Here is a 26,257-nt window from a genome sequence, read left to right on the forward strand (position 1 = left end):
GTCTAACATTCATACATTAAAAATTACCCTAAATGTCTGCTGCAATCCAGTAACTCCAAATTCAATTAAAGGTATTTTTCTCAATCTTAAAAATATTTTCCTTCTTTGTTTTGTGTAATAAGCCCTTGAGCAATTTGCTTCCTTAACAAAATGTTATTTTCCCCAATGTCTGCAGACACTGGTTTGTTATTACTAGGTTACTGGCATTAATCTTAATGATTAAGGAAAAAAAACCAATACAGCTTAAAAAAAAAGATGTATAGGGATTTGTACAAAATACTTTATGAACTGATAAGGAAAAAAACAGGCAAATAAAATTTTGGTTACCCTTCTCTGACAAAGTCACTCCAATGTTTTTCTTAAGAATGAAAAGTGATATAATAATTGACAGCCAGCCCAGCCTCAACAACAGTGTTTTTAATTCACAGTTCAGAGTCCTCCCCATTCTTATGTACCTTTCACATTCCAATGTTGCTCAGCATGCCAAAACAGTAAATGCCTCCAAGCCTCTGAATGTTCAGATTTTGAGCCTAATATAGCTCTGATGGAAGACATTTGCCAGAAACAATAAATTCTTTAAAGAAGCGCTTCTTAATGGTGAGGCAATAACTGCTGAGCATGTGGCTTACTGATACATAAGACCCTTCATAAGCATTAGAAAAGGAAAAAGGACATAGTAGAAACTGTCCCGGTGGAGAAGGCAAGATGTCCCAGTGATGGGGCTCTGTGCTGAAAGGACACATGGTTCTACTTCTCTCTTGGCTGCTGAACCACCATTTCATCTTGGAGGAGGGAGTTCACCTCTCTGGGTCATTACGCTTCTCTTCTTACCATAAGCCTGACCACAAGCAGCTTTGATGATAATTGCAATGAAAATAACCAAAAGACTCTGACTGGTTAGTTTGAGTTTGTAGAAAGCCAAATTTTAAAAGCACAGTCTTTGGAAGAGATTCTTCTATCCATTTTCATGCGAGGGTACCCTTGTTTGAGCATAGGGGTGAGGAGATGTGTGAAGCAGTCTGTGACAACTTCATGGTGCTGGCCCTCCTTTCCCAGCCACACACAGCGCCCTTTGGGACAGTCCAGTCACAAGGGGCTGGTGGCAGAAATGGGATCAGAAAAGAGATTGTGGATATGAGAATACCAAAGGACCTTCAGGAAATGAGGAAATCTGATAAGAATACAGAGACTGGTATTGTCTGCTCAGATTGCCCTTGCCATTCCTGGCAAGAGATTTCCTTAAACTTAGGAATTAGGAAACTTTTACAAAGAGCAATTCCTTACTTAAAATGACAAATAAACTAAGATAGATAGATCTAAGAGGACTTGCCTAACTTTGCTTTTCAGATCAGCAGCATGACCGTGAAGATATTCCAATTTCTGATGGCCAGCTAGTTTTGTATTTACTATATCATACTGGCTTTAGATTTCAAGTGGTCATATCATAAAAATGTTCCCTTGACTCCCTGTTACAATCTGATAGCCAACTAGAGAAAATAAACAAATCTGAATCAGTGAAACACACACACAAGTTAAAAAAAAAAAACTTACACAATTATCTTCTGCTTTGTATTTATATTCCACTTCTTTCACATTTTTCAAATTCAGCGCCTTTGCTCTGTAATCAATACACAGAGAAAATCTGTAAGGCAAATCCTTAGTAGTCTTGAACAGAAACAGGAAGAGACACATGCCAAACTACAGCACAGAATTTTGAAGTTGGGACAATGCAATCTGTCCATATTTTTGTGCATATAGAGTTTATCTTTTCTGATAATCCAGTTAAAGGGTAAAAATTCATTTTAGAATTATGATATAACGCTTTGAAAATATGAATCATGAAAGTCTCTGGTGAATAAAATCTCAATTTTCATTTTCATTTTCTTAATTTTAATTTTCATTACTGTTTTGTAGCTGGCCAGAGAGTTATTCTCAAACCAAAGTAGCTCATATATAATCTATAGCATCAAAAGTAAAGAGATTTAATTAACATTTTTTACCTGCAAAATCATAACATAAGGAAAGGAGAAATAAATATGTTGAATAGCTGTGGGTCATGAAAAATAAAGACATTTTATTTGTCATTAAAATTGATGCATCTTTGTATGACGAAGAAGAACACTGCACTCTAGCTGTCAAAATGGGGGACTTAAATGGAAAGGGCCAGTATCCCTATGCCATCTACACAGTCTGTGAAAAGAGAAAGTTGCCTTGGAAAGGCAGCTCAGTGTAGGTGAGTGTAGGTATAGGTTGTAGTTTGACCTTCAGTGTAGGTTGACCTTCTGCTTCAATGCAGCATTTGCAGGAACACAATTTACTGAAGAAGACTATCAAATTAGCTATTATCTGAGCTCTGTGCCTAAAGCTAGGCAGTGGAAATAATCCCAGAATACAAACATTTAATAGATGTGTCAGTGTGAAAGAGTATTTGCAGGTATTGAGGCTGGCTAAATGAGCCTTGCAAAAGTCAGCTGTTCTCTCCTCTTTGCATAAATTAAGCTGTAGCTGCTGCTGGTTTTAATTTACATTCTGATACGTGACATGTACCACATCCAATACTCTGGCATCTGAACAGAAACTTCTCAATAAATAATCTAAGATATTTTACTTGCTTCACTTCTGCTAACACTTTTGCTCATGACTGCATGGCTTACTACATGTTGTCTCACTAACCACATCTGCACAGTACAGATTTTAAGGCTGCTACCTTGTTCAGTGCCTTTAGATGGCATGGACAATCGCACGCAGCTTGACTGAAGAACACAGAAATCACTGGGAAGAGTGCAGGTTCAGACTGAGGTCTCTGTTAGATCAGGCAACAGAGGATCATGCTCTTTTGTGTTAGATATCCCTCCCTTTCTGCTGTTGGAGAACCTCAAACATTGAGGTCCAGGGTAAAAACATGCATTTTGCTTTACTAGCAGAATTTACCAAAATTTTAGCTTGCTGAATAGCAGAAGTTTACCACAAAGGTACTGATTGATTCAAGCAGAGATCATCTTCCATAATTTTTTAACTGCCTTGCAATTTTGAACTATTTTCATGCTGGTTCTGCAACTTTTCCAAGAGAACAGAGCTGTACACAAATGGATAACACCAATAACTTTAACAAGCATTTAATCAAGCTGTCTATATTATGCTTAATTTCAGTGGGATTCAATGTTCATGCAAACAACTGCATGCAAGCAGCAAGTCGTTTCCGGGTCTGGTGATCTGTGAATTAATTCTGTAGCACAAATCAATCATGAACCTCAGCTGATATATTCTCTTTACTCATGATACAAAGTAGCAACTGTAATATATAATATAAGAACTTCTGATTACTCTAGTTTATTTGTTCTGACTTTTTTAATTCATAAACAGAAAAGATACTTTTTATTAGATATTAGAAGAGTTGTGCATTATGTTTCATTAATGTATATGAGCAGTGCAAATGTCAACTACCAACTCCTGTGCAACATAGTACCTAGGAGTTTATAAAGGTGCTTAGTTACTAAGGCTTGCCAGACATAATTTCTCATTAAAGATCAAATAAATATCTAATGGAAAAAAATTACAATATTAATCTTTCTATTGATTTTTTCTACCTTCACAGAATGAATCATATAGATGTGTAATAATAAGAGAAATCACAAAATAATGCCATTTCATATAATGTTGTAGAGATCCTTAGTCTATGGTGAATGCACAGGCGTGACTTTTTCAATTGTCTTATCTTGTAATTTTCTGCAACTAAAATACTGAATTCAGTATACTGTATGTCCATCCTAACTATGAATCAATAGGCAGAAAGAATACATAATGATGTGCTAGTAGAACATTCCAATAAATTGATTCTTACCTGGGAAAGCGGAAAATCACAATTACTATAGTGCAGACAATGCCATACAACAGTCCCACATTGGCAGCAAAGCATATTGTAAACACGTAGGTACTAACCCATATGCTCTTGAAGGAGGGAAGCAAAAAGAAGTGATTAGTTTTAAATTTCATAGCAATGTGCATTTTATGAATGAGAAAAAAGATTTTTAAAACTAAGATAGTTTCTCAGATGTGAACATTTGGATCTTTGAACTGGCAAATACTGAAGACTGAATTAGCAATGAAAGTAATGCCTCCCCATGGGAGACCACGTGTACTACTCATCCCAGTGATCACAGAGATTCCTTCCAGAGATACTTAAAATAGCATATGTACTTGTGCTAACAGCATAAACAGACTGAACTGTTGTTTTGTAAATCCTGTATTTTATATTTCACATTGCAAGTTCTTGCCACTTTCTTGACTGCACAGATTTTAAATCCTCCTTTCCTTTCATACAATGAGGATGTAAATGAGGTCACATACAGAGAGCTCTTCTCCCACTAATCATATAAGTGGGAATTATAATTTGCAAGGAGGCTGATTAAAAGTGGTGCTTATCAGAGTAAAGCTGGCTAAAACAATTCTATAACAAAAATTACTGGGGAATGAATTCCTTCCCATAGAAATGGTGAGATTTCATATTACTTCCCCATCTTTCAGCATTTGATTACTAAAATTTTGGATTCATCTTAAATTAAAATTAAAAAAATATACAAAAGCATATCTGAAACTAAAGTCACTTTGAAAAGAAATCTAAAATATTTTTTAAAAAACTTTAAAAAATTAACATTTCATTTGTTAAAATTATTCTCTTACCAGAAATGTTCATTTTTATTTCCATACTACAATGATGTGTATAGCTGAGAGATACCCAGATTTTACAATTAAAAGAAGAAAAGTACAAATTACTCGATTTCTTATACCAACCTAATTGATATAATAAAGCACAAATTTCTCTCCTTGAGGGAGCCTTAAGCAAAGACTGCCACCTAAACTTTATATAAAGGTGTTAAAGAAGAATGGAAAGTATTTTCACTCCTCTCAATATCCTGATCCCCACAGGTGTCCTTTTCAACAATTACTTCTTGTAGTGCTTCTTGTTCATGTTTGCAGAATAACAGTTCACATTACAATGGCACGATCAATGTTAAGATTATCCTTTCTAATGCTTTTACTTAACTCACGAAAGCCAGAGACAATAGAACACTTTCAGCCTAACCACAGGAATTTTGCTTGAGCAGATTTCAGAACTGTTATTTTATGAATTATAAAATAAATGTAAGTCATACTGTACTAATTTGTGCTTCACAGAGGACAGTGTTACATGGTTCTATCAAGAAACCTTTCCCTCCCTCAACTTCAAGATTCCTAACTTCTGCAAAAGGTTTTGCAATCTCTTCAATGGCACAGCTGCTAGATGAAGAGGCAGTTCATTCTTTGAGACTGTCCTCAATCACCAGTTGTATTTTAACATGACATCTTATACAATTGTTGTGTGTATATTTGCAAAGAATACCTTTATGAGCAATAGATATAAGTTTTAATTAACCAGTAAGAAAGTAATGCTAAGATTTACAAATCCAATATTTATTTTTAAAGGAGCTCACTGGACATGAAAGGGCTAACAAAAATACCACAAACCTGAAGTTCAGTTGGGATCAAGAATTAGCCTATCCTGATAAGGCTGAACCTTTGACAACACCTGAATCCACTTCAGTGCAATCCACTTCAGCTGCAAACCTGAGCCTCATCACATCTAACTAAATCACTGCTGCTAGACCTGCAAAATTCTTACATCTCAGAAGAAAACAGGAAGCATGAAAACCCAATACAAAGTCTGCATAGGAAAAATAAAAGCCAAAAATGCTTAAGTACTGCTGAATACTGAATAAGCTAGCTGAGTGCCTCTCTAGTAGCCTAGTATCTTACATCTTAACTGTAATCAGAGACTGACATTGAGGTAGGGGTTAAGCCAAAACAATTATATTCTCATTAGTCAAACACCCTTTCAGTGCTTTGTACTGGCCTGGAGTCAGTGCTTCTTTAGTTAGTGTAGCATCAAACTTGTAGAAAGAAGTTATGTTGATCTGATAGATTTTTTTATGGGCTATTGCAAGGTTCATCAAAGAAGTCATAAAAATATTGAAGTTTTCTTTGGCAACTTACTTCAAGATGGTTAATGCACAGTCCAGGACAGATAGAACCTAATCACTCTTCAAATCTTAGCAACAATGTGTAACAGGCACATGTTATTCTCAAAAGTCAAAACAAAATCCACCTTCAAAGTATCTTTGTACTGTACTACTTTATAGAAAAATTCTAAAGAGGGAGAAAAGAAACAAGCAGAAGTAATGGACTTATGTTGACTCCTGTATATATGAGAAAGTATCGGAAGCATTGAGAGGTGCAGTGACTGTGTATATAGCAGCTGCCTCCATCTAGACTTTTCCATTTCATAGGATCTAATCATCCACCGTTGAGGAGCATCTGAAACGGGAACTTGGTAGGAAAAAAGCATATAAATAAGTTGTAGAATACTTTCTGAACCTAGGGCTAAACTATGCAATGCTAAGGTATGGTGAAATAAATGTTTCTCTACCACTTTGAAACCAGATTATAAACTTCCCTTTTTCATTGCAAACTGCAGCTCAGTTGTCTAGTTTCCTACCATAACTGATGGAGATTTGGTTATCAGAGTGAGGAGAATTTAGGATGCAGTTCGTTTAACTCCTACCTGATTATGCTGTTGCTTACTTGAGGAAGAGATGAATCACACCCTAACACGACTCGGCTGACCAATTCTGTACTATCTGTAATGTGAGGCTGTGATGACTTGCTCAAAGAGAGGCCCATGTTACCATCACCATCATGTAGCCAAAAGAAGAATCCCATTAAAGTCCTACTAATTCAGGAAGTATCTCAGCAGGGAAGATGCTGGAGTCCTGGAGGAAGCTCTGGCTCTAAGGAGGCTGAGTGACATGACCCTGCTCCCACGTCCTTCTGCAGACAAATGACTGATCCTGGCATTCATCTCCAGCACACCCTTCACCAAAACTTATGATTCAAGGGCTGAAGAGAAAACCACCACAGACATAGAGCAGGAACTGCTTAATGCACTCAGCGACATGGTTTAGTGGTAGACTTGGCAATGCTGGGTTAATGGTTGGACAAGATGGTCTATAAAGGTCTTTTCCAACCTAAATGATCCTCTGATAATAAAGTTGTATCGTAGTTCTTTAATATAATTTTTCACAAGTATTCCATACACAGTGGTTAAGACAGTATTTTTTTTCAAACAGCCCTGGAGACAGAAGAACTGATACGAATATTACTCTTTGAAAATAATATATATGGCAAGCATACTTTCAATGGATTAAGCATTTGCAAATTCCTTGCCACCCCACTGAGATCAACTACAGCACAAGTAATATAATTCAGAGTAGCATATTCACTAATGCAGGAAAAATAGAAAATCTCCCTAAGATGTCATAAGCTAAAAGCATGGATGTAAAATTATTCTCACAGAAGAGATGGTTTCCTACCGTGCAGAAAATTGTTTATATAGCAAAGCCCTCAGGGCTCTTAGAGCCCTCTCATGAATCAGGACCCATGTGTGACGAATTTAAAAGGGCATCTCCCTCCTGAGGATAGTAAGTTAAGAAGTTCCAAAAAACCCAAGAAATTACACTAATGAGCTCCAAAATTTCAAGGAAGATCCTCCCTGGGCTCTCTTCTCTAAATATTTTGACAAAATATGTTGAAAGAGCGGTGGATCCATGTCTCAGAAACTCACACTGGCAAGATCTTGGAGGATACTTGTCAAAAATGAGACCCTCCTTGTTGGATCTACTTTAATTTCTGAATTAGTAGCATTCTTTACATCCTTAAATATTATTATATGTGCATGGACTTACAATTCACGTATCAATAACTGCCTCTCACATCACAACACCTTGCAGGGAATTTGTACTTTTTACCATAAATTCTTGCCATTCTTCCTGCTTTATGAATCATGAAGTCAATCATGAAGCTGGCTTTGTCTCAACTGTGGTCATTTTGTGGTCAAGTCATAGGTGCAACCTTAAAATATTTTTTTTCTCTTTAAATGCCAGAGTATTTCCATGTTGAATTCCCCAGATCCCTGCTATATAATTAACTTATGAAAACAATCCTTATTCTATTATCATTTTTCACTTGGAGCATCACCTTCTGAAATACTTTTCCCCCATCCTTGGTCACTTTCAAGTCCAATTATTAACAGCAAAGAAAATATTGTTCTTCAACAGTCCATTTCCAGGCAGTAGTTTTTGCCTTGCTTAAAAGGCAGCTTATCTGGGATGCTGAGCCTTAAAATCAAGAGTTAACAAGAACTTTACTGGCCTTTTTATTGATTCTAGCAAAGTGCACTGTCAAGCTGGCGAATAAAAAGGTAAGTTAGTCAAGTTTGCCTGGATAAGAATTTAGGCTTGCAGGACGGATATGGAAATCAGCTTTTGATCTCAGGACCTGAGAAGTGAGAGATACTCACAGACAAATACCAGATCAGCTTCCTGGTAGTTCCCCAAAACAGAGGAAAAAAAATCAGGACAAATCACTCCCAGTTATGTATATAACATATATAGTGGAATAGTGAAATTATTAATCTGTGATTATTGAAGTCATCCAACCAAGAAGGTGTAGTGACTGACAGAAGACCTTAACTGAAGTGATGCCTCAGAGCTTTGTAAGGCAATAGAAGCAAGAGACATTTGAAGTTCACATGGATGCTGTTAACGGCAGGAAAGAGATATCTGGATTTAAGGACAGTGGGGTACTATCTGGAAAACAACTGAATGTGATTTGAGAGGCAGGTTGTAAAACAGGACATCCCTGAGGGTTGATAAAAAACAAGTCAAAAGAAAACTGAAACAAATTTATGCAATAATTATTGGCTACTAAAGTCTGTCAGCCTAGCTGCTTATTTGAACTCAGCTGATCCTAAACATTAAATCTGAAAGGAAAAGCCATCCATAGCTAAAAGAAGAAATTTCATAGAAACACAGAATATCCTGTGATGGAACGAATGAAGATCCTCAAGTCCAACTCCTGAACAGTACCTTTCAAGCTGAACCTTTAACGTTTAAAAGGATTACGTTTATAAAGAACTAATCAACAAGAAAATGTTATTCATCCCATTTGTGTTCAATGAGAAGCTTAAGGAAGTGTGAAGAAGAAAGGTAACAAACACCATAATATTCTGTTTCCATGCACTATCATTTGCCAGACTTATAAGCATAACAAACCTGACTTCAGTGTTACATGACACACACCCTTCAAAGAATCAGTTCCAGAAAGGACAACTGCTAATTATTTCCAAATGTTTTGTTAGAGTTTCTATCTTCAAAACACTTTGGATAACCTGGGTGATTGAATAATTCATTTCCAGTGTTCTGTCAATTGCTGCAGTGAATCTTTTCAGGCCAAAATAACACCAGTGTAGTTATACAAATCACTGGGCTTGGTGGGGCTCCTCAGAGCAGGCAGCAATGCAAGATCAATGTTTATAGCCTTACTTTAAACTATTCTATTTAAAGCAAGATGATTTACCCTGTCAAGCTAAGGACTGATGGTACAACTACTTGAAGATAAATCATTGTTCAAGTATCTTCAGTCAAAAAGATGAACCCAGCAAACTCCCCCTTTCTATAATCTCTCTTAGAAATGATAGACATCAGAAAGGTAATAACTAACTACTCACTCAGCCTTTTCTGCCAAAACCAGAAAAGCAAAAATCAATCAGGCAAGTCTATCTGTGAAGATGCATCAAATCTACTGACATTCCAGAATATCCTGCTGGAAAACTTAACTACTTATTGTCTCAATGCACTGATAGAGAAGATATATCTCTCTCCCGTAACTACCAATTTTCTTAAGTCCAGTGTAGCCAAAAAAATTCTTGATCCACATCATCCACTGTTTCTGTCATTGGCAATATGTGTTAAACTGAAGATCAAATACAGTACAAGTGATAGAAAATATTTTCAGAATTTTACTGCTTGAGGAGCATAAGATTTCATGAAAGATAGAGCTTTTCTTCTGGGTGATACAAAAAAACCTCACCAAAACCAACAAATCAAACAAAACCCAAAAACCTAGTTTTTTGTGACTAAATGTGAAAAAACTCACGTAACCAAACTTGATGTTGTTTAGCCAGCTCTATATCCCATACTTAAATCCAGTACCCCATTAAAAAAAACATTTTACTCAGTCTAAATGATTAGTCAGACTTAACCATTACTGCTGTAAGTCACAGGTGAGTTCATCAAAGCCCAATATTAACTCCAGTAAACTATATCTCCCACCACAGAGAAGGACAATATGGTCAAAATATCCTTCTGAATATTTGTTACCTTAAATATATGGGATGCCAGTATATATGTATCTATGTAAGTGCCTAGAAGTTTTGGTTCCACTAACTGGCCAATACATTTAAAAACTCCCACAGAGGACAAATCCAGGACTTTTCTCACACGTGGATTTGTCTTTAATATTCACAAGGAATTCTGTGCAAATTCTGTCAGACTATTCAGACTTTGTATTAAACTAGATTTCTGATGTATTCTTCCCCTCATAGTGCAGAACTTTTGTTATGATTGAACAATAGATATTCTGTTTGCAAAATCTGAAAGAGTTAAGGCAATTTACCTACAACAACCCAACAACCCCTCAACATGTATCTTTCTGCATCCCCAGTGTTTCCAGTTCTGTTTTTTCCCGTATGGTCATTCCATGTCCCCAGAGGACAAAGATACCCAAATCTCTCCAATAATACTACAATAGCAAAAGCTTATGTCAACCAGATAGAGAAGGCATAAAAATTAAACACATATTTGTTCACATTAACCTGATTGGTCTGTATACACATCGCTAGCATTAAATTAGGTTTGATTATTTATCATTTGCTAAAATGCCATTTTTTAATACAACTGATACTACAGATGCTATTGTTCTGAGCCAATAGTACACAAAAATACTAATTACGGCTTGCACTTATATCTTCTAGGGTCACAGAACTATTAAAGATTATTTATTAGGTATTTGTTAAAAAGTCTCAGGGAAACCTCCTTAGATTAAGTTTTACTTACCCAGTCTATTTTATCCACATTCCAATATTTTTTTAAGTCACAGAACTGCATTAGCATCCCCTTCAACCCCACAACAATAATGCTTGCTAAGACACACTGCAAAGACATAAAAACAAAAGCCATTTGCAGAATTGTAAGTGAAAACAAATGCTCTTTCTTTTACTTAGCAGTCAATGTTATAATGAAATTATAAAAAACTAGTTAGTGTTTCAAAAACGGGATAAGCACAGGTGTCCCTGTGACATAAACACTAACAGCATCACCCCTGTTTTGTTGGGTTTTTTTGTTTGATTGTTTGTTTGTTTGTTTGTTTTGTGAACGCAATCTATAGGCCACCTAATTGTGAGAAAAATTACAGAAATTTCAGGACTACCCAAGACTCTCCATGTGTCACCAGACCAACTACATTCTCCCATAGTCTGAAGTACTCACAAGCAAATCAACACTCTACTTCTACACAGTGAAGAATTTTAACTCCCCTTCTTCACTTTCTCTCCTACCCCTAGAGAAGGCCTCTAGGGCAAAGGTCCATTAATTTTGAAGCAAACAAAATAATATGTTGTTCTCTGAATCAGAAAGGAGAATATGGATGATGGGTAATCTATAACCAAAAAGAATGGAGTACAAACCAATGAACTTGCAGTGGGTAGGTGGGGAGGGCTGAAAAAACATATTAGAAGAGAAATAAAATATCAAGAAAGCAAAAATCAAAAAGTATATTTTAAATATGGGAAAAAAACCCTACAGGAAACCAGTCAAAATTTACATATAATCCATTTTAAAAAATTAAAGTACGAAAGTAGGAAAGTAAAAAAAAAAAAGTAGGAAAATAAAAAAAGGACATACTGTGCACCCCTCTTCAAGTGTCCTTACTTTGCATGCTTAAAATAAGCTATAAAAGGATCTGTTTGAAAAGTGAGAACTTTCATGACACCATGTAAACAATAGCACAAAGTAAATTTAAAACATAGTTGAGCTAAAACTTCATGTGGAAACATGGCAGAATTGTGGACAATTTTGGAGCTGTATTTTGTGGCTTTGACATGCCTCTAGTTAAAATTAACCATTAATTTGTAATACCAAAAGCTAAATCTAGCTTATGTGAAAAGATGCCACACTGTTTTATAGTTTTAACATAGAAGATGTATTCCATGACAGAGATGTAAGAATACTTCATAATCTTTCTGTAATTAAGCTTAGATCACTATCTAAAATAATTTGTGTCAAATTTATTTGAAAAGCAAAGTCATGTATCATATACATACCTGGAGAAATATTGAGAATCTTTATTAATTTCTAGCACATTTTGTCAATTTGCAAATCCACAGCAACTTGGCTGTATGTTTTTCATAAATTACAGGCCAAAAGTAAATAGAAGAGAAATGCACTTTTTTTATTTCCTTATGTGATAGCCTATATATGCAACTATATATGTGCAAAATCTATGTCTTATGTTGTCACATCTGTATTTTGTGATTTAGAGGCTTACTGTGCCCTTACTATTCTTTCCCCCAATTACATTAAATAGAGCTGTTTTAGAGGTAGAACTGCCTTTCCCTGAAAAAAATTTTCATTACAAAGTGTTTGACATCTTAATCTTAAAAAAGATAAGTACCATACCATAGGAAGCCAGTACAGCAGAGGTCCAATTGCATAGATCACCACAAGAATTAGTACACAAGAGATAAGGCAAGCCACCTAAAACAATAAACAAGAAATGAAGATCAACAACCAAAAAAAATTGTGAAAAGGATTAATTATAAAATTTTGTAGATAAAGTCAAGAATTAAATGCTGAAGATGTTAGCTCTTAACATATCTGTGACTTGCAGATGCATGTAATTTCAGTTTTAATATCTGGTGATTACTTTCAGCCAACTACAGTGAAAACATAGTGAGAGATCTCGACATCTGTGCTTGACCCTGCTCCCAGCACACAGACCAGAGCAGAGCATCACTTATGCACTTGGTTATTAAACGGAGCACGTGTGCAATATCTCATCCCAGAAGTTTCTTAGCACCCAGTGTCATTCTGTAACATATTTATAGCCATGCACCCTATGTTGCACTAAATAGCATATCTGTCATAGCACTAAGCAGAAGTTATGTATGTTGTCATTTTTGCAGAAGACTTTTAACTTCTTTTACTGAGATTAACACTAAGAGAAAAGTATTGTGTTAACTCAGAAACCACTAATGATTTCATGTTAATATCAGTGGACTTGGTTTTAGAAAATGTGGGTACAGTTTTTAAAAAATATTTTAAAAATCATAATTAATGTAGGTAAAATTAATCCAGAAAAATATATGGTCTAATAATTATATGCTTCTTCACAGTATTTATGGTATTAATCTGATTGAAAACTACCCTAAAATTGCACTGTCCTACTCCACTCTGAGTGTTCACCGAGTTCTTCTGCTCTTATACAGTTCAGATTCACAGAAGGTTTTTGACGATAAGTAGACAGATGCTCACTTTATTTTTATGTCGATAATATGTTTCTTTACTAAAATAATTAGGTTTCATTTTAAGAGACAAGTTGTTAAAAACAAAACCAGACAAGTTGCTAAAACACTAGAAAATTAAAGTCATGGTGTACTTAAAAATACCATCAAGAAAGATAGACAGAGTGTTTACAGAAAAAGGGACAGAAAATCTGCTGGTAAAGTCACAAGGAACTTTTTCCTCTTTCTGCTTTCACAAAGAGCAAGCAAAAAAAGTGTTGATTCTGTTTGAAGGACACTTCTAGTCCATGATAGAGTCCCTCACTTCTGTTTTCTCCCAGGAAAAGATATCACTGAAGAACAAATGGCAAAACTGAAACCCAGGTATAGCCATTTGAGAAAAAAGGGCTGCTCTGTGCCCCTGAAAGTCTCTTTGCATTACTTCCATGACCTATGCTAAACTCACTTGTGTCTATGTAGCCAAAGCAACCCCTCTCTCTTCTTTTTGCCTATGACTTGACCAACATTTACAAGTGATGCTCTTCTCATCTCTTCTTTCTGCCTAGGCAGCCACAAAGTAGAGGATCAAGTGGATGTGTTGCTTTCCAAAAAAAAAAGGCAGGAGAGAGATTGTTACATTTATTGAAGTACTCTCATAGCCATACTCTAACTTTCAGATGCAAGCTCTGCTATACTGTGAAACCAATGTATAAAACAAAGCAGATTTTTACCATGCATCTCCTACCTTGAAATCAAACTATGGTGGTTTCTTTTTCCATTTTGTATTGAATAACCTTCTATCAGGGCCTTTGCCTACATGTACCAGAGCCAAAGTGCTCAAATACCATATATGCCTTCAAGTTATAGGTCTTCAGGTGTAGGTCTTCAGGTTACCTTAAATATTCCTTGAAAAAGCCAGTACAACATGATGCAGTACAACTGCAAACTGTACAATCAGTACATTGACAGGCTGCAGAAGAGGATGTCTATAAGGACGAGGGCACAAGACACAACATTGAATCCAATGAAAATGTATGAAATAACTAATAACAAGTGGTAGCTAAACTATTTGCATATAAGTGCTTTTCAAGATTATTATTTGTTATTCATTATGATTACTTGAGTTAGGAGTACCCTGTAGGCTAATTAGCAAGTAATTAACATGCAGATTTTTGAAGTAAAGCCCTGTGTAATTCCTTAGTATTGTGACATCTGCACGTGAAATAATTGCAGGACATGGTCAAGAAGAAACAGTACCTATGGATTGTACTTAGCCTATTCAGTTGTACCTCATTACCTTTTTCCTTGCAGCTAATGGCCTTTATACAGGAAAGAGCAACCGTTATAAAGTAACAATAGAATCGTAGAATTGTGAAGGCTAGAAAAGACCTTTAAGGTCTTCAAGTCCAACCATCAACCTAAAACCACCACCATGCTCACTATTAAACCTAAAAACCTCAGTTTAGGCTGTACTACTAAATCCATTAAACACCATTGGAGGGTACTTTTATTACACTGCTGACAAATTCACATAAACTGCAAGGGCTTTTATGTAGTTTTCTGCAGTCTGAAAACACAACTCCTAACCTCCTTGATGCCACAGACCTGACAGTTTATATTGAATTAAGCAGGTAAAAATGAGTAAGTTGGAACCATTAGCTTTCCTAGGAAGACGTTGCTGATCGGATGCAATTTCATGCAGATTGTTAAAAATGACAGGGCAGAGTCATTCCCAGGACAGAGGAAAAGGGACAACAGGGAAGTACAATGCACAAATCAGTACAAGTTCCAATGGGCAGTATTACAGTTTTAATTCTCTGACGTACTTCATTCTAACCTGTTACCTGTGTTTTGGCGCCCGTACTGTACAAAAGTGCAGTCCGTCCCATCGCTGCAGCACTTGGTATGCAAAAGAAAAATGAAGGAATCACGTTGCTGAGGCCATGAGCCAAAAATTCCTGCAAAGTTTTTAAACAGAAGATGTTTTTTTCCTATTGTTCTGTCATTTCAATGCCTCTTGCCAACAAAGGAGTCCCCTATGTAAATATTAACTGATAAAGGATGGGCATATTTTTGAAGGAAAAAAATCACATATGTTCATGAAAAAGGATTTCCCAACAGAACATATCTTCTGACAACTCAGAATTAATTTGAGTGATAGAGCTGCTGAACCAGATTCATCAAAAGCAGGAGGCACATTTTGTTCACACAATAAATGCTATTGCTAAGTTTTGAAGACAAAGTTCAACAAAAATATTTACATCTTGACCCACATCTGCCTTTTCACTGGCCAGAGCCCCAGATAGTTGTATTTGGAGAGTGTCCAGATCATATCTGGCTTATGACTCTACTGGATAAAGACGGACACTGATTTTATTTCTTTTAGAGGATGTTTTAGTGAAAGTGAAGTGTGGTAGCCATACTATTTGCATGCTGTCTTTCATCACAAATGTATTTTGTGTTTGTTCACAGTCAAAGTGCTGACACATCTGACCAAAGATTTATAGAAGAAAAAGTGGAGAAGCCACCTTGTACATGCAGCCTAAGCTGAAGTGTTTTCTAAGAAAGCATTCCTACTTGGCCACCCAGCATCAGTCTTCTTCCCCAGACTGTTTGAAGCATATTGGTCTGCTGAGGAAAATGTGTAAGAAAAGACCTCAGAAGTGCTTGGGACACAAATGGTACTGTATCCAGCCAGGAGAACACCTGATCATAAGTTTATCTTCACAGCACAGGACAGTACCTCCTAAAAGGTTCCCAGGCAGTCTCACACACACCCTCCCACATGGCACCATGCAGAGCACTGTGCCTAGCCCCTGAATGCAGTAAAGACACAGCACTGTTCTCTTCTCATGGAGGTTTTGCTCTTTTGCTCCATTATTCAGTGCAGACATACACATAGTTTCCAAGGCTTCAGTAATTAGCTGTGTAAGCTACAAGACTTCCAAAGTTTCAGAAAGACATACAGGTTGCTGTGCTCCATTGAGTGCCCTTGAAACAAAGCAGCGTGTCACTGTGAAGTCTGGCCTGTGTTAAGCTCAAAGCATTTTCCCGCTGCTCCCTAGAAAACATGGCTCTGAAGCATCAACAGAAATTCATGGCCAAGTGTATTCATATGGAAAAATATTTTAGAGACCTGAGTAGGTAAGACCATTCCCACTATAATTTCCAGTGACATAAGAGTTTTAAAGCAGAGGAACTGATGTAGCAAGACTGACCTGTCTAAATAGGGGGTTCAAATAGACCTCGAGCTGCAAAACCAACCATTCTTCATTCAACCCTATGTCATTCATCCCAGATCACTTAACAAAAAGGTGGAGGCAGCATTTTCATCACACAATGCTATTGCCAGTTATCTGAAATTGAGCATTTCTTACCACAGTGCTTGAATTATTGTCTCCATTGATCTCCAGTTGGCTTGGAGTTACCCACCCACCATGACAAGCAATGTAGTGTAGAAATAATGGCCCACTTTTATTTAAGCATGTCCTCTGTAAAGTGGAAGTCTGAAAAGAAAGCTCCTATGGCTGTAAATTTGGCAGCACTCTCTGAATCTACCCTGCTTCTTTTGTACAAACAAACGTTTATTTCACGAGACTTCTACTTCGCATAAAATAACTTCCTTTTATAACATCAGATGTGTCCTGGGGCTTATAAGTACCTGGTTTAGTTTTAGAATTGTTTTGTTTCATTAATCAGTGGCTGATTTAACATCATAACTTGTCTTTAAGAGCTCACCCGCCAGAGGAGAAGCTGTCTCCCCTTAGAGCAGTGAAAAATGCTTTATTGCCCAAATGCTGCACCGGATGTAGTCTTACAAGACTATCCTGAAGGATGCACTTCCCTAAAAGAAGGCCTCAACCAATGAGGGCGTTCTGCAGAGATGATCTGAACAAGATTTGGGTGTTTCTGTAATCACTAGAAGGCGTCAGATGCCATAGGGAACATACCCTTTCCTACTGGACATTCATCTATAATACTTTTCCAAAATGATGAAGTGATGTCAAGGCTTGGTAACAGGAAGGAGAAAGAGCTTTACCTGGTTGTCATCCACAGTGTATTTAAACTTTTTAGCAGAGCCTTGAGCAAGAGCTAGTGAGGCCACATAACCAACCAGTGCTACTCCAAAAGCTTCAGTGACTATTTCAGGCAGGACATTCATGGGTGGCATTTTTGGTGATGGCAACCTATAAAAAATAAAGACAAGAATTCTTCCAAAACTTGATACATAGTCTCTATAAACCTGCAATTCATGCAAATACAAGGGAAACAATCTCTGCATGAACAGCTAATTTTTCTGCGACTTTTAAGGTGACACTTTTCAATATTTTAGATTAATAAGATCTCAATCTGTTGGGAACTGCGGAAGAGAATTTGTAGAAGAAGATAAAACAGTTTCAGATGGAGTATTCAATTTAATTCCCTCACTGAGAGATAAAATCAGCAACCGTTCACTAATTTTTTAATGTTCAGTAGAAGAGACCCTACTGTATTTTTTTTAATAGTTGGCTTTCCTGTAAAGTTTAATTTAAACCTTTTAAACAATTTCATATCCTGTAGGTAATGGACAGTATGGACATTTATTCCATCTAATGGAGACCTTCTAATGGGAACTGCTACAAAACAACTCAGTTAAGAACTAAATCACCCTAAATTGTACCCCACAAAAAGACTTTGGTCTCTCTAGAGCACAAATCGTACCACCTGAGAAACAAATTGTGTTCTTAAGGTTTCTGTTGCTTTTCACTGGCAAGGCAGTTACATATTTCAGGTAAATGCCTACAAATATACAGGAATGATTCAGGCTCTGCTTCTGTTTTTCAACACTACTCACGTGAAGTTAGACAGAAAATAAATTCCTGATTAAAGCTGCAAAAATACAATTTACCTGCTCATTACACATTGAAGGGGCACACTTTGCCCTGTTTTAATCTCAGATTCATAGCATGCCCTAAATACTTAAAACCAATTTTTGTTCTCAGAAATGTCCTTTGTTTTATTTCTATCAGTGCAAACTACCACACAGGCACTTATGACATCTTGAACTTGTATTTTGTGAAATTTAGGGAAATCCTGCAATATCCAAACAGGAGGTTACACAATAGCTGTGCTCTTCCATAACAACCTGTAGAGTTTGAACATTTTGTCTGAAAACTAATCTCATTTCTCTTTCCAGCTAATTATACTGATTTTTTTTTTTTGCCTTCTTTCAAGGTCATGGAGAAAAGTGTATCACTAACTGTAGTAAAAATGCTCTTTTTTTAGATTAAACATAATTAAATCCTTCACATTTCCTCAGAAACTGCATTGTCTAAAATTACTATATGAAGAATGAAGTGTAGTAATTGATAAATCTTATTGCAAGTCCTTTCTGCTACAATAGCCCAAGGCAACTCCAAAAAGCAGATTGTAATAATCTTGTAGAGAGTGTTCTGCCCTTCTCTCATACATCAAGTATTTAGTGCCTAGTTTTTATTCCATAAAGTCATAAAAAGCTATGAAAATGTACAAGAATGCATTTTTGCAATGGTGTCTATACAGATAAAACTTGTTAACATGGGGCTGAATTGTGAGAGAGTATTTGAGGAGATGGGAAATGAACATAATAGATTTTTGCCACTTCTTATTTTGCAAAACTACTTTGACCTCTTCAGAGACTGTTCTCAGAAATAAACATATTTAAAGGCCACGAGCTAATAAAAAGTACATTACCCTTTAGGAATATGTCCCACAACTTCTAGGCCATAGACGTATTCCATATCACCATAGTAGCAAGCAATGGATGTAGCAATTATCTATTGATTCAACACAGAAAAAGACATTATATTTCTATTGGTTTTAGCTTCTGACATGGTCCCTATTATTGACACACCTAAGCACATAAAACTGTTCATACATTTATCCTTAGATCAATCTAGTAAGGCAGCAAAGTGTTATTATGAAATTTTTGCAAATGTGGAAGAGAGTCAAAAGAAACTAAGATCTGGACACAATAATGAATTTAGAAAAGATGGCTGGAGAAGGACTATAGTGCAATTTGTACATTCTGTGGTAATGAAAGAGATTTGTATGAGTCTCTATAGAGCCTCAGGAACCTTGCCAATCAGTGTCCAAACTCCCTCTATTCAGCCTGCACCCCAAACCACTGCCATTCATGTGAGAAGCTTAAAGAAGTGCGTAATTTAGGTGTCCCTGTGCAGTCTGATTCAGCAGATGTTCTCTGAGCACATCTAATCCAGACTGGCATTGTTGACTTCAGCACAAAACACAGCAGAATATATGTCTGCCTCTTATTTTTATGTTCCAGCAGGTAGGAATCTTGCTGAGGAGTGGAAAGTTTGACTCCAAAGAGGTTCAAAATCATTTCCCATACTTTTTATGAGACGAACACACAAATCCCAATAGAACAGGCATGGGTTCCAGTCCACAATCCTTAGTTTGCTGGTATGTTTATCCAGTATTTTAAAAAAGGTAACATAGAAACAGATCTTAAAGCATGGAGGAGAACCACACTACCTCCTTTTCCAGCATTTTGCCCAATAAAAATTATTCTTTTGTAAATAACTTTTTCCAGCAAAAGAAGATTAATTGTGATGATCCACCATGAAAAGCACCTGTCCTTCATATTTTGTATTTTGTTTTAGAGGCTCAGAGAAAATCAGAAACCTTCTACCCTGGTGCTGATCATATGACTACGTCTTAATCCTTAAAGCAGAGGTTTATAATGCAATAGTTAATTTCAATTTAGTCTCTGCCATGTTAAAGGAAAACTGTTAAAATAAATAGTAAAATTATATAAAGCAACAGCATAGATATTTACCTTTGTTGCAGACAAATAACAAGCAATATTTAAGCCACAACTACCCAGCACAAAACTTGCCTGGAGTTACCGTGGGCCAGTTACTTTTCATTTTCTATTTCAAACTTCTTACTTTCTATTTCAAACATACTAGGCTTTGTGTTCTTGTGACTATGTAAAAAGTAGTAAACATATGAAAAATATTATACAAATTGGGAGCATATGTCACTTCTTTCTTAATTATTTAGCCAAACTGTTTCCTGTTCTTACAATTAACATACAGCCATGAAAATTAGCTGTCCATTTAATAAGTGGCAGGTGTGGGTGCAGGTAACTATGGACAGCACAGTAAACTTCAGTAGATTAGTTAAACCACTTAAAGCTTTCTAAGAAAAAGCCTGATATAATTTTTGTACTTACCAGAAGTAGATCGATGGGAAGAACAACTTTAATGTCTCTCCGAAATTTCTCATTCAGTTCTTTAACAAGAACAAGCACCACAATGCTCAGCAAGGAGAGAAGTAAAGCCTCCAGCTGAACTGATCTGATATTCTCAAATACGTAGGCATAAATCTACAGTGAGCAGCAAATAACAGTCACAGGTCAAAAAATGTATTCTGGATCACGTGCTATGGCATCTCCTGCACAACTTCAGACATCTTAAATAATCAGTGAGAGCTGAATCAATACTGCAGGAGCTGAGTTATTGGACAAACTGGCCTATACTTTAGATTTTAAAAGGAAGAAAATCACCAATTTACTATTACTATGGACTTTTTAAAACTCAAAAAATTGCAGTGAATATTTGTATATATTGATATACAAATTTCTATTGGTAGAAGCAAGCAACAAAATTCCAATAAATGTGATGTTTCCTTTTCTTATTCAGTCTCATTAAAATCAGCAACATAAATGAGTGTAGAGAAAAGCTTCATGCACAAAGATTTATTTGTAGTGTCCATAGCATATAACATCCACCAACTCTAGTAATAAAAGTTATTTCTGAGGAAAAATGTTAAAAGACAGAAAGGAGGGGAAAAGATAAGGAGAAAGAGGAAGAAAGAAAAGTGAAAATAAAATGCAGTAATGGCTGGATGGGAAGAGATGCAACAGAAATCTTCCAAAATGAGCATCCTCTTCAGGACACCATCGGCAGTCTGTGAGGAGGTCCACCCAAATATTTTTCCGGAGTAACTGTACAACTTCAGCAGGGCATCCTCAGTTTCCCTACTGGTTGCTCTTTCCCCTTACAGAAACAGTGCTCCACAGAGCATGCTTTGGTCAGGTCTGGATACTGCACACACTGATTAGTTACCAAGCTTGTGTACATATGTTATTGGTTATTTAATTAACTACTATTATCTACTAAGCCCCATTTGTTTCCTTTCCTGCTGACTGCAGAGTTAAAAGAGGAAGATGAGACTGGGGGAGAGCTATGAAGCTGTGAATGGGAGGCCTTCAGCTTTTCAGAGGTTAAGGTGTGCTGCAACATACTGTAAAGCAGGTTAGAAAAATATAGTTGGATCTGTGATGAAGAAAGGAAATATGATGCTGAATGTAAGGAACGTGGGGAATAGAAATATGGAACCAGAATAGAATGACTAATGGTGATGAGCAACAGGAATCTCTGATGATGAATACGATGTTGTAAGTAACAGACTCAGAAGATTGCAGTTGCCTTCATACCAGCATAGATGACACAGTGAACTGTCATTTCGGCTCTACTCTGAATTTGTGGGTTCAGGAAATGAGGCATAAATCAGTATGATAACAGATTAACAGAAAGTAATGAAAAAATTTAGAAGTTTGCTGAAATGGTTAGAAGGGGTTGAGAAAGTTAGAGGGAACTTCTATCCTGATAAGTTCAGGCCTCATGAACAAAAGCAATAGTCTATTGCCCAGAGGAACAGCGAGCCATAAAAATGGATACAATCCTCATGCTTACTAAAGCTGTAAAGGAAAAAAAACAAGGCAGGCTCAGTCCCTTGAATTTTGCATTTATATGCTGGGAACTATTGTGTATTCTGAATTGTAAACTGTAGAGAGAACAAAAGTTAAGATCTAGGATGTAGATTTAGGCATCTTCACAAGTAACTTCTTTTTAAACCACAACATTAAGGGTAATAAAATCAAGGAACTGAGGTTTGAAATAATAATATTAAAAAAAAGTGTTTTCTCTGGCTATGACTAAGAAGACCACGAAAATAAATGAAAAGTGACACTTGCAGTTTTATCAAAATAAAGATTAATAATTTTCTGCCCCAGAGAACCTATTCTCAAATACACATATAATGCTAACAAGATTTGACAGTGTGGAGCTTAAATAATATATTTATATTGGACAGGAAAACATACTAGAAAAATTATCTTAGGAAAGAACCCTTTTCTAGCAGAAAGGTGGTCAATATGATGATAAGCTTTGTTCTATTTTTCTGATTCTGTCACTCCTTGAAGTGGTGATGCTCATTTTGAAGAATGAGTAAGTTACAATAACTTCCTGATTTTTCCTTGCTCATAATTTCTGACAATATTTTCATAATCTAGAAAGGGGAAAACAAACAAGCTAAAAATGCTTACAGGAATGTAACTTTCCTCATAAAGAGGAAAAAGTAGTCCAGTCCTTTGAAATTTAGCCCTTGGACTTTCAATTAAGGATGCACAGTATAACACAGCACAACCATTTCTCAGAAACCAAGAAAATATTTTAAAATCAACTTGTTAAGTAATATCTATATATGTCTTAAATCTGACGAATGGCAATTAAACCAGTTTTTAACCACACAGTGCTCCACTGTATTCAGACAATATGTGGATTGTGTCTTGAGTGTCTTGGTACTAGTCTCTGTACCCATAATTTTCCAAGAATCCATTTTCAAGAGAGCACATGACTTGGCTCAGTGCCCAGTCAGAAGCTATGATTAATTAAGACAAAAGGAGGCTGGAAAACTGTGCCCACAAACTCACCAAAGACTCAGCTAGATCTAAGGTGAAGTGTTAAGAGAAGGGAAGAAATGAGTTGATTCCAAAATCAAAGAGATGTGGGCTCATTATGAAATGAGTGGTGTCTATGAAAGTGTCAGCATTAGCTTATCTGTGTTCATGGCACTAAATCTAATTTTCCTAGACAAAGTTAGACATAAGATTGACTGAATAAATACATTTTTAATGAAGGCTTACAGAGAAGTTTGTATAAGCTCTAAGAATTTCTGTTGTTCTTTTAAATTTACTAAAAAGACACTTCCATTTAATTTTAAAAATACACAGCCAAATCTTGTAAACCTTTGCCATAGCTTTTTCAGACTTTGCAACAAAAACATTATGTGAACTGCCTAGAATATTCTTCTGTGTTTCTCTTCAAATCATACCCTTCAGGATGTAGTCTACACCAGCCAATAAATGAAAAAGAATGGAACTACCAACACCTCATTGCCCATATGAATTCAGTAGCCCCAACAGCCCTATCCCCAAAGTGTCTGTAATACACTAAAACAATTCTGGCAGTAATACATAAATACATAAGACTAAAGAGCTTCTACTGGCTAGTCTGTTCCAGATAACCATTTTCTTAAAACCTAAAAGCACTCAATTCTTGATATGACCAGTGAAGACCTTTCACAAGAAAGAAAGAGTATGTGGCCCTTAACATGAATGTAGTTAACATATACTATATCCATCTCTTTATACTATACATTTTACATGGTATTCTGTCCACTCAGTAACTGTACTCATCCAAAGTGAAACTGTATATCCTAAATGTAAGTACCTAAAGCTCAAGGATGTAATAGCACCAGCATCTGATTCAAAAGAGATATTTACAAATGTTTTAATCACAAACATCATTATAAATTCAGTATTTCACATATTTTGAGGATGCACTTACTGAAATAATTTACACTTACTGAAATAATTTAGAAATTGTGCAGCAGAATTCAGCTTGATATTGCAGTGTAAAAAGTAATATTTGTCACTATATAATTTAAAAAGGTTTTAAAATCAGTAATAATAAATTAATTGAGCTGTTTGCCTCCTGTAGTTTTAGTTGTATAGCTACTTTTGTGTAAAGATTCTTAATGGAACCTAACTGACAATATGAAGAGGAATCAGGGAACTTTTTGGTAATCAATGCAAATTTGCACCTAAGTGAAAAAAGCAGTATTTTAGCTTTGCACATATGTATACAGACACTGAATGTCCTTATATGTATACAGACACTGAATGTCTCTGTATTTTCACATACTTTCATAGGGCAATATTGAACATTATAATGGTTTATATTTTAGAAAGGATATGTATTCTGACGTATGAATGAAATGCTCTGAGCTGTAAAATGAGTATAGACGCTGAAGCAAACAGAAAAATTAAAGGAACTTGTTATTTAAAATACTTAATACATTTTAAGAGTGGAAAACCTCATTGCATTTTCAAAAATATTTAATTCCAAAGTTTGTTAGACAAATACATCACACTGGAGGAAAAATGTACAGGCAACTACTGTGAATTTTATAGGGAACAAACTGGGGAAAAAAGGAGAAAAAAAAAGAGCTGATTGTGGGAACATGAAGGGGTTTTTTTCAGATAATTGCACAAAACCACACAAGGACAACAAACTTGCAACATAGCCACAAAAACCCCTGTTTTGCAAATCAAGTTTCTTGCTTGCAGTTCATTTTGCAATGCTGTATTTTCTCAGAAACATGTGGAAAGAGAAATATATCTATACATAAATAAAGGGCAAATACAGATACTTTCTTCTGTTTTCAGATGCTAAGTAAAACTTGATAATGCTTTTCTTGTCCATTGTAAAATTAGATCTCACATGTAGTATTCCCTCATCATTTTTTTTTCTTCACTTTCACCTTGCCTTTTCAATTGCAAAATATCAACTGATGCTGCACTGTGTATCTTAACTGCAGTGTTACAAACCATGTACTCAGAAAATGAAATTATGTAAACCATGCATAAACACAAAAAAACCATAGGTTCCAGGTCAGTGTACTAAATTTGTTCTCCACATGCAAAGTTCATTTAATCATGATCTCACTTGCTATAAAGAATCCATTTCACTGCCTTGCTTTACTTGCAACTCTCCTATCACACTTTATTAAACATTCTTATTCTTGGTTTGCCAACCCAAAGACTGCCTGAGGCAAAGCAATAGGTTTTGTGAGTGGGAGGTGTTTTGGAGTAGAGAAAGAAGAAAAATGTAAGCAAAAGTACCAGTCTTTGGGTTTTGAGAATTTGAAGTAAAGAACATGTCCAGAGAAACATGCCAAATTTGCCTTTCATTCTCTAGTTACACGTGCAAACTAGCTTATATGTAATTAGTATAATTTTCATATAAAACTACCACCACAGAAGAAAATTGCTGTTAAAATCTCAGTCTGGTGCTTCTGACTGAGATATCGGACCTTCTTAAGGCAACCCATAAGTCTGAACAGACACTAGAAACCTTTTAAAACCCTTCTATGGTAAAACTGACCCTTTTTATTATTCTCTCAAGTTGTACAGAATGGATTTTGTTTGGTCAATTCTACAGAGAAACTCAAAACCTTAAAAAAAATCAGGAAAATTTTTCTTTGGAAAATGTTCAAAGGGGTTTGATTTCAAAAGAGAAGTGAAGGGCAAAGAACTTGTTTCAAATATATTAAAAAATACAGGGGATAAGGGAATAGATTTCTTTCAAAGCATTTGAATGACCTCATTTATGATATCATCAGCACACCAACACGGAATTATTTCTTCATATCACTGCTGTTCTTTATTATTGCTTATAATGTATACTTTGATTATGTTTCGGCTGTGGTACTTAACACCAGTCATGTGTACAAGATGACAATATTCCTATATGTAAGTATAGTCTCGATGGAAACACCATGAAAAAGAGGCTAGTCACATTATATATTAAGAATTATTTATGAAAAGATTTTTAAAGAATTTTTAAAAATTTAATATATAATGAATCATTTTTAATAGTTTCACAAGCCAACTGACTACTTACAAAAATGGCTATGACACTTCTAGCTATG

General features: G+C 35.8%; 1 protein-coding gene across 2 annotated transcripts in view; it reads right to left on the reverse strand.

Annotated features, from left to right (window-relative positions):
- SLC26A7 (solute carrier family 26 member 7) overlaps window positions 1–26,257 on the reverse strand; it is a 69,767-nt gene that overhangs the window by 12,453 nt on the left and 31,057 nt on the right. For both annotated transcript variants that reach the window (XM_027679624.1, XM_027679709.1), the window contains exons 6-13: window positions 20,652–20,804; window positions 19,145–19,227; window positions 17,472–17,619; window positions 15,277–15,390; window positions 12,609–12,686; window positions 10,989–11,084; window positions 3,842–3,948; window positions 1,552–1,618 (exon numbers count right to left, since the gene is read on the reverse strand). In XM_027679624.1, the coding sequence (XP_027535425.1) occupies window positions 1,552–1,618; window positions 3,842–3,948; window positions 10,989–11,084; window positions 12,609–12,686; window positions 15,277–15,390; window positions 17,472–17,619; window positions 19,145–19,227; window positions 20,652–20,804 (846 nt within the window). The remainder of the gene's footprint in view (window positions 1–1,551; window positions 1,619–3,841; window positions 3,949–10,988; window positions 11,085–12,608; window positions 12,687–15,276; window positions 15,391–17,471; window positions 17,620–19,144; window positions 19,228–20,651; window positions 20,805–26,257) is intronic.

This window comes from Neopelma chrysocephalum, unplaced genomic scaffold, assembly GCF_003984885.1.
Source record: "Neopelma chrysocephalum unplaced genomic scaffold, ASM398488v2 Primary Assembly neopelma1_22, whole genome shotgun sequence".
Classification (NCBI taxonomy): Eukaryota; Metazoa; Chordata; class Aves; order Passeriformes; family Pipridae; genus Neopelma; species Neopelma chrysocephalum.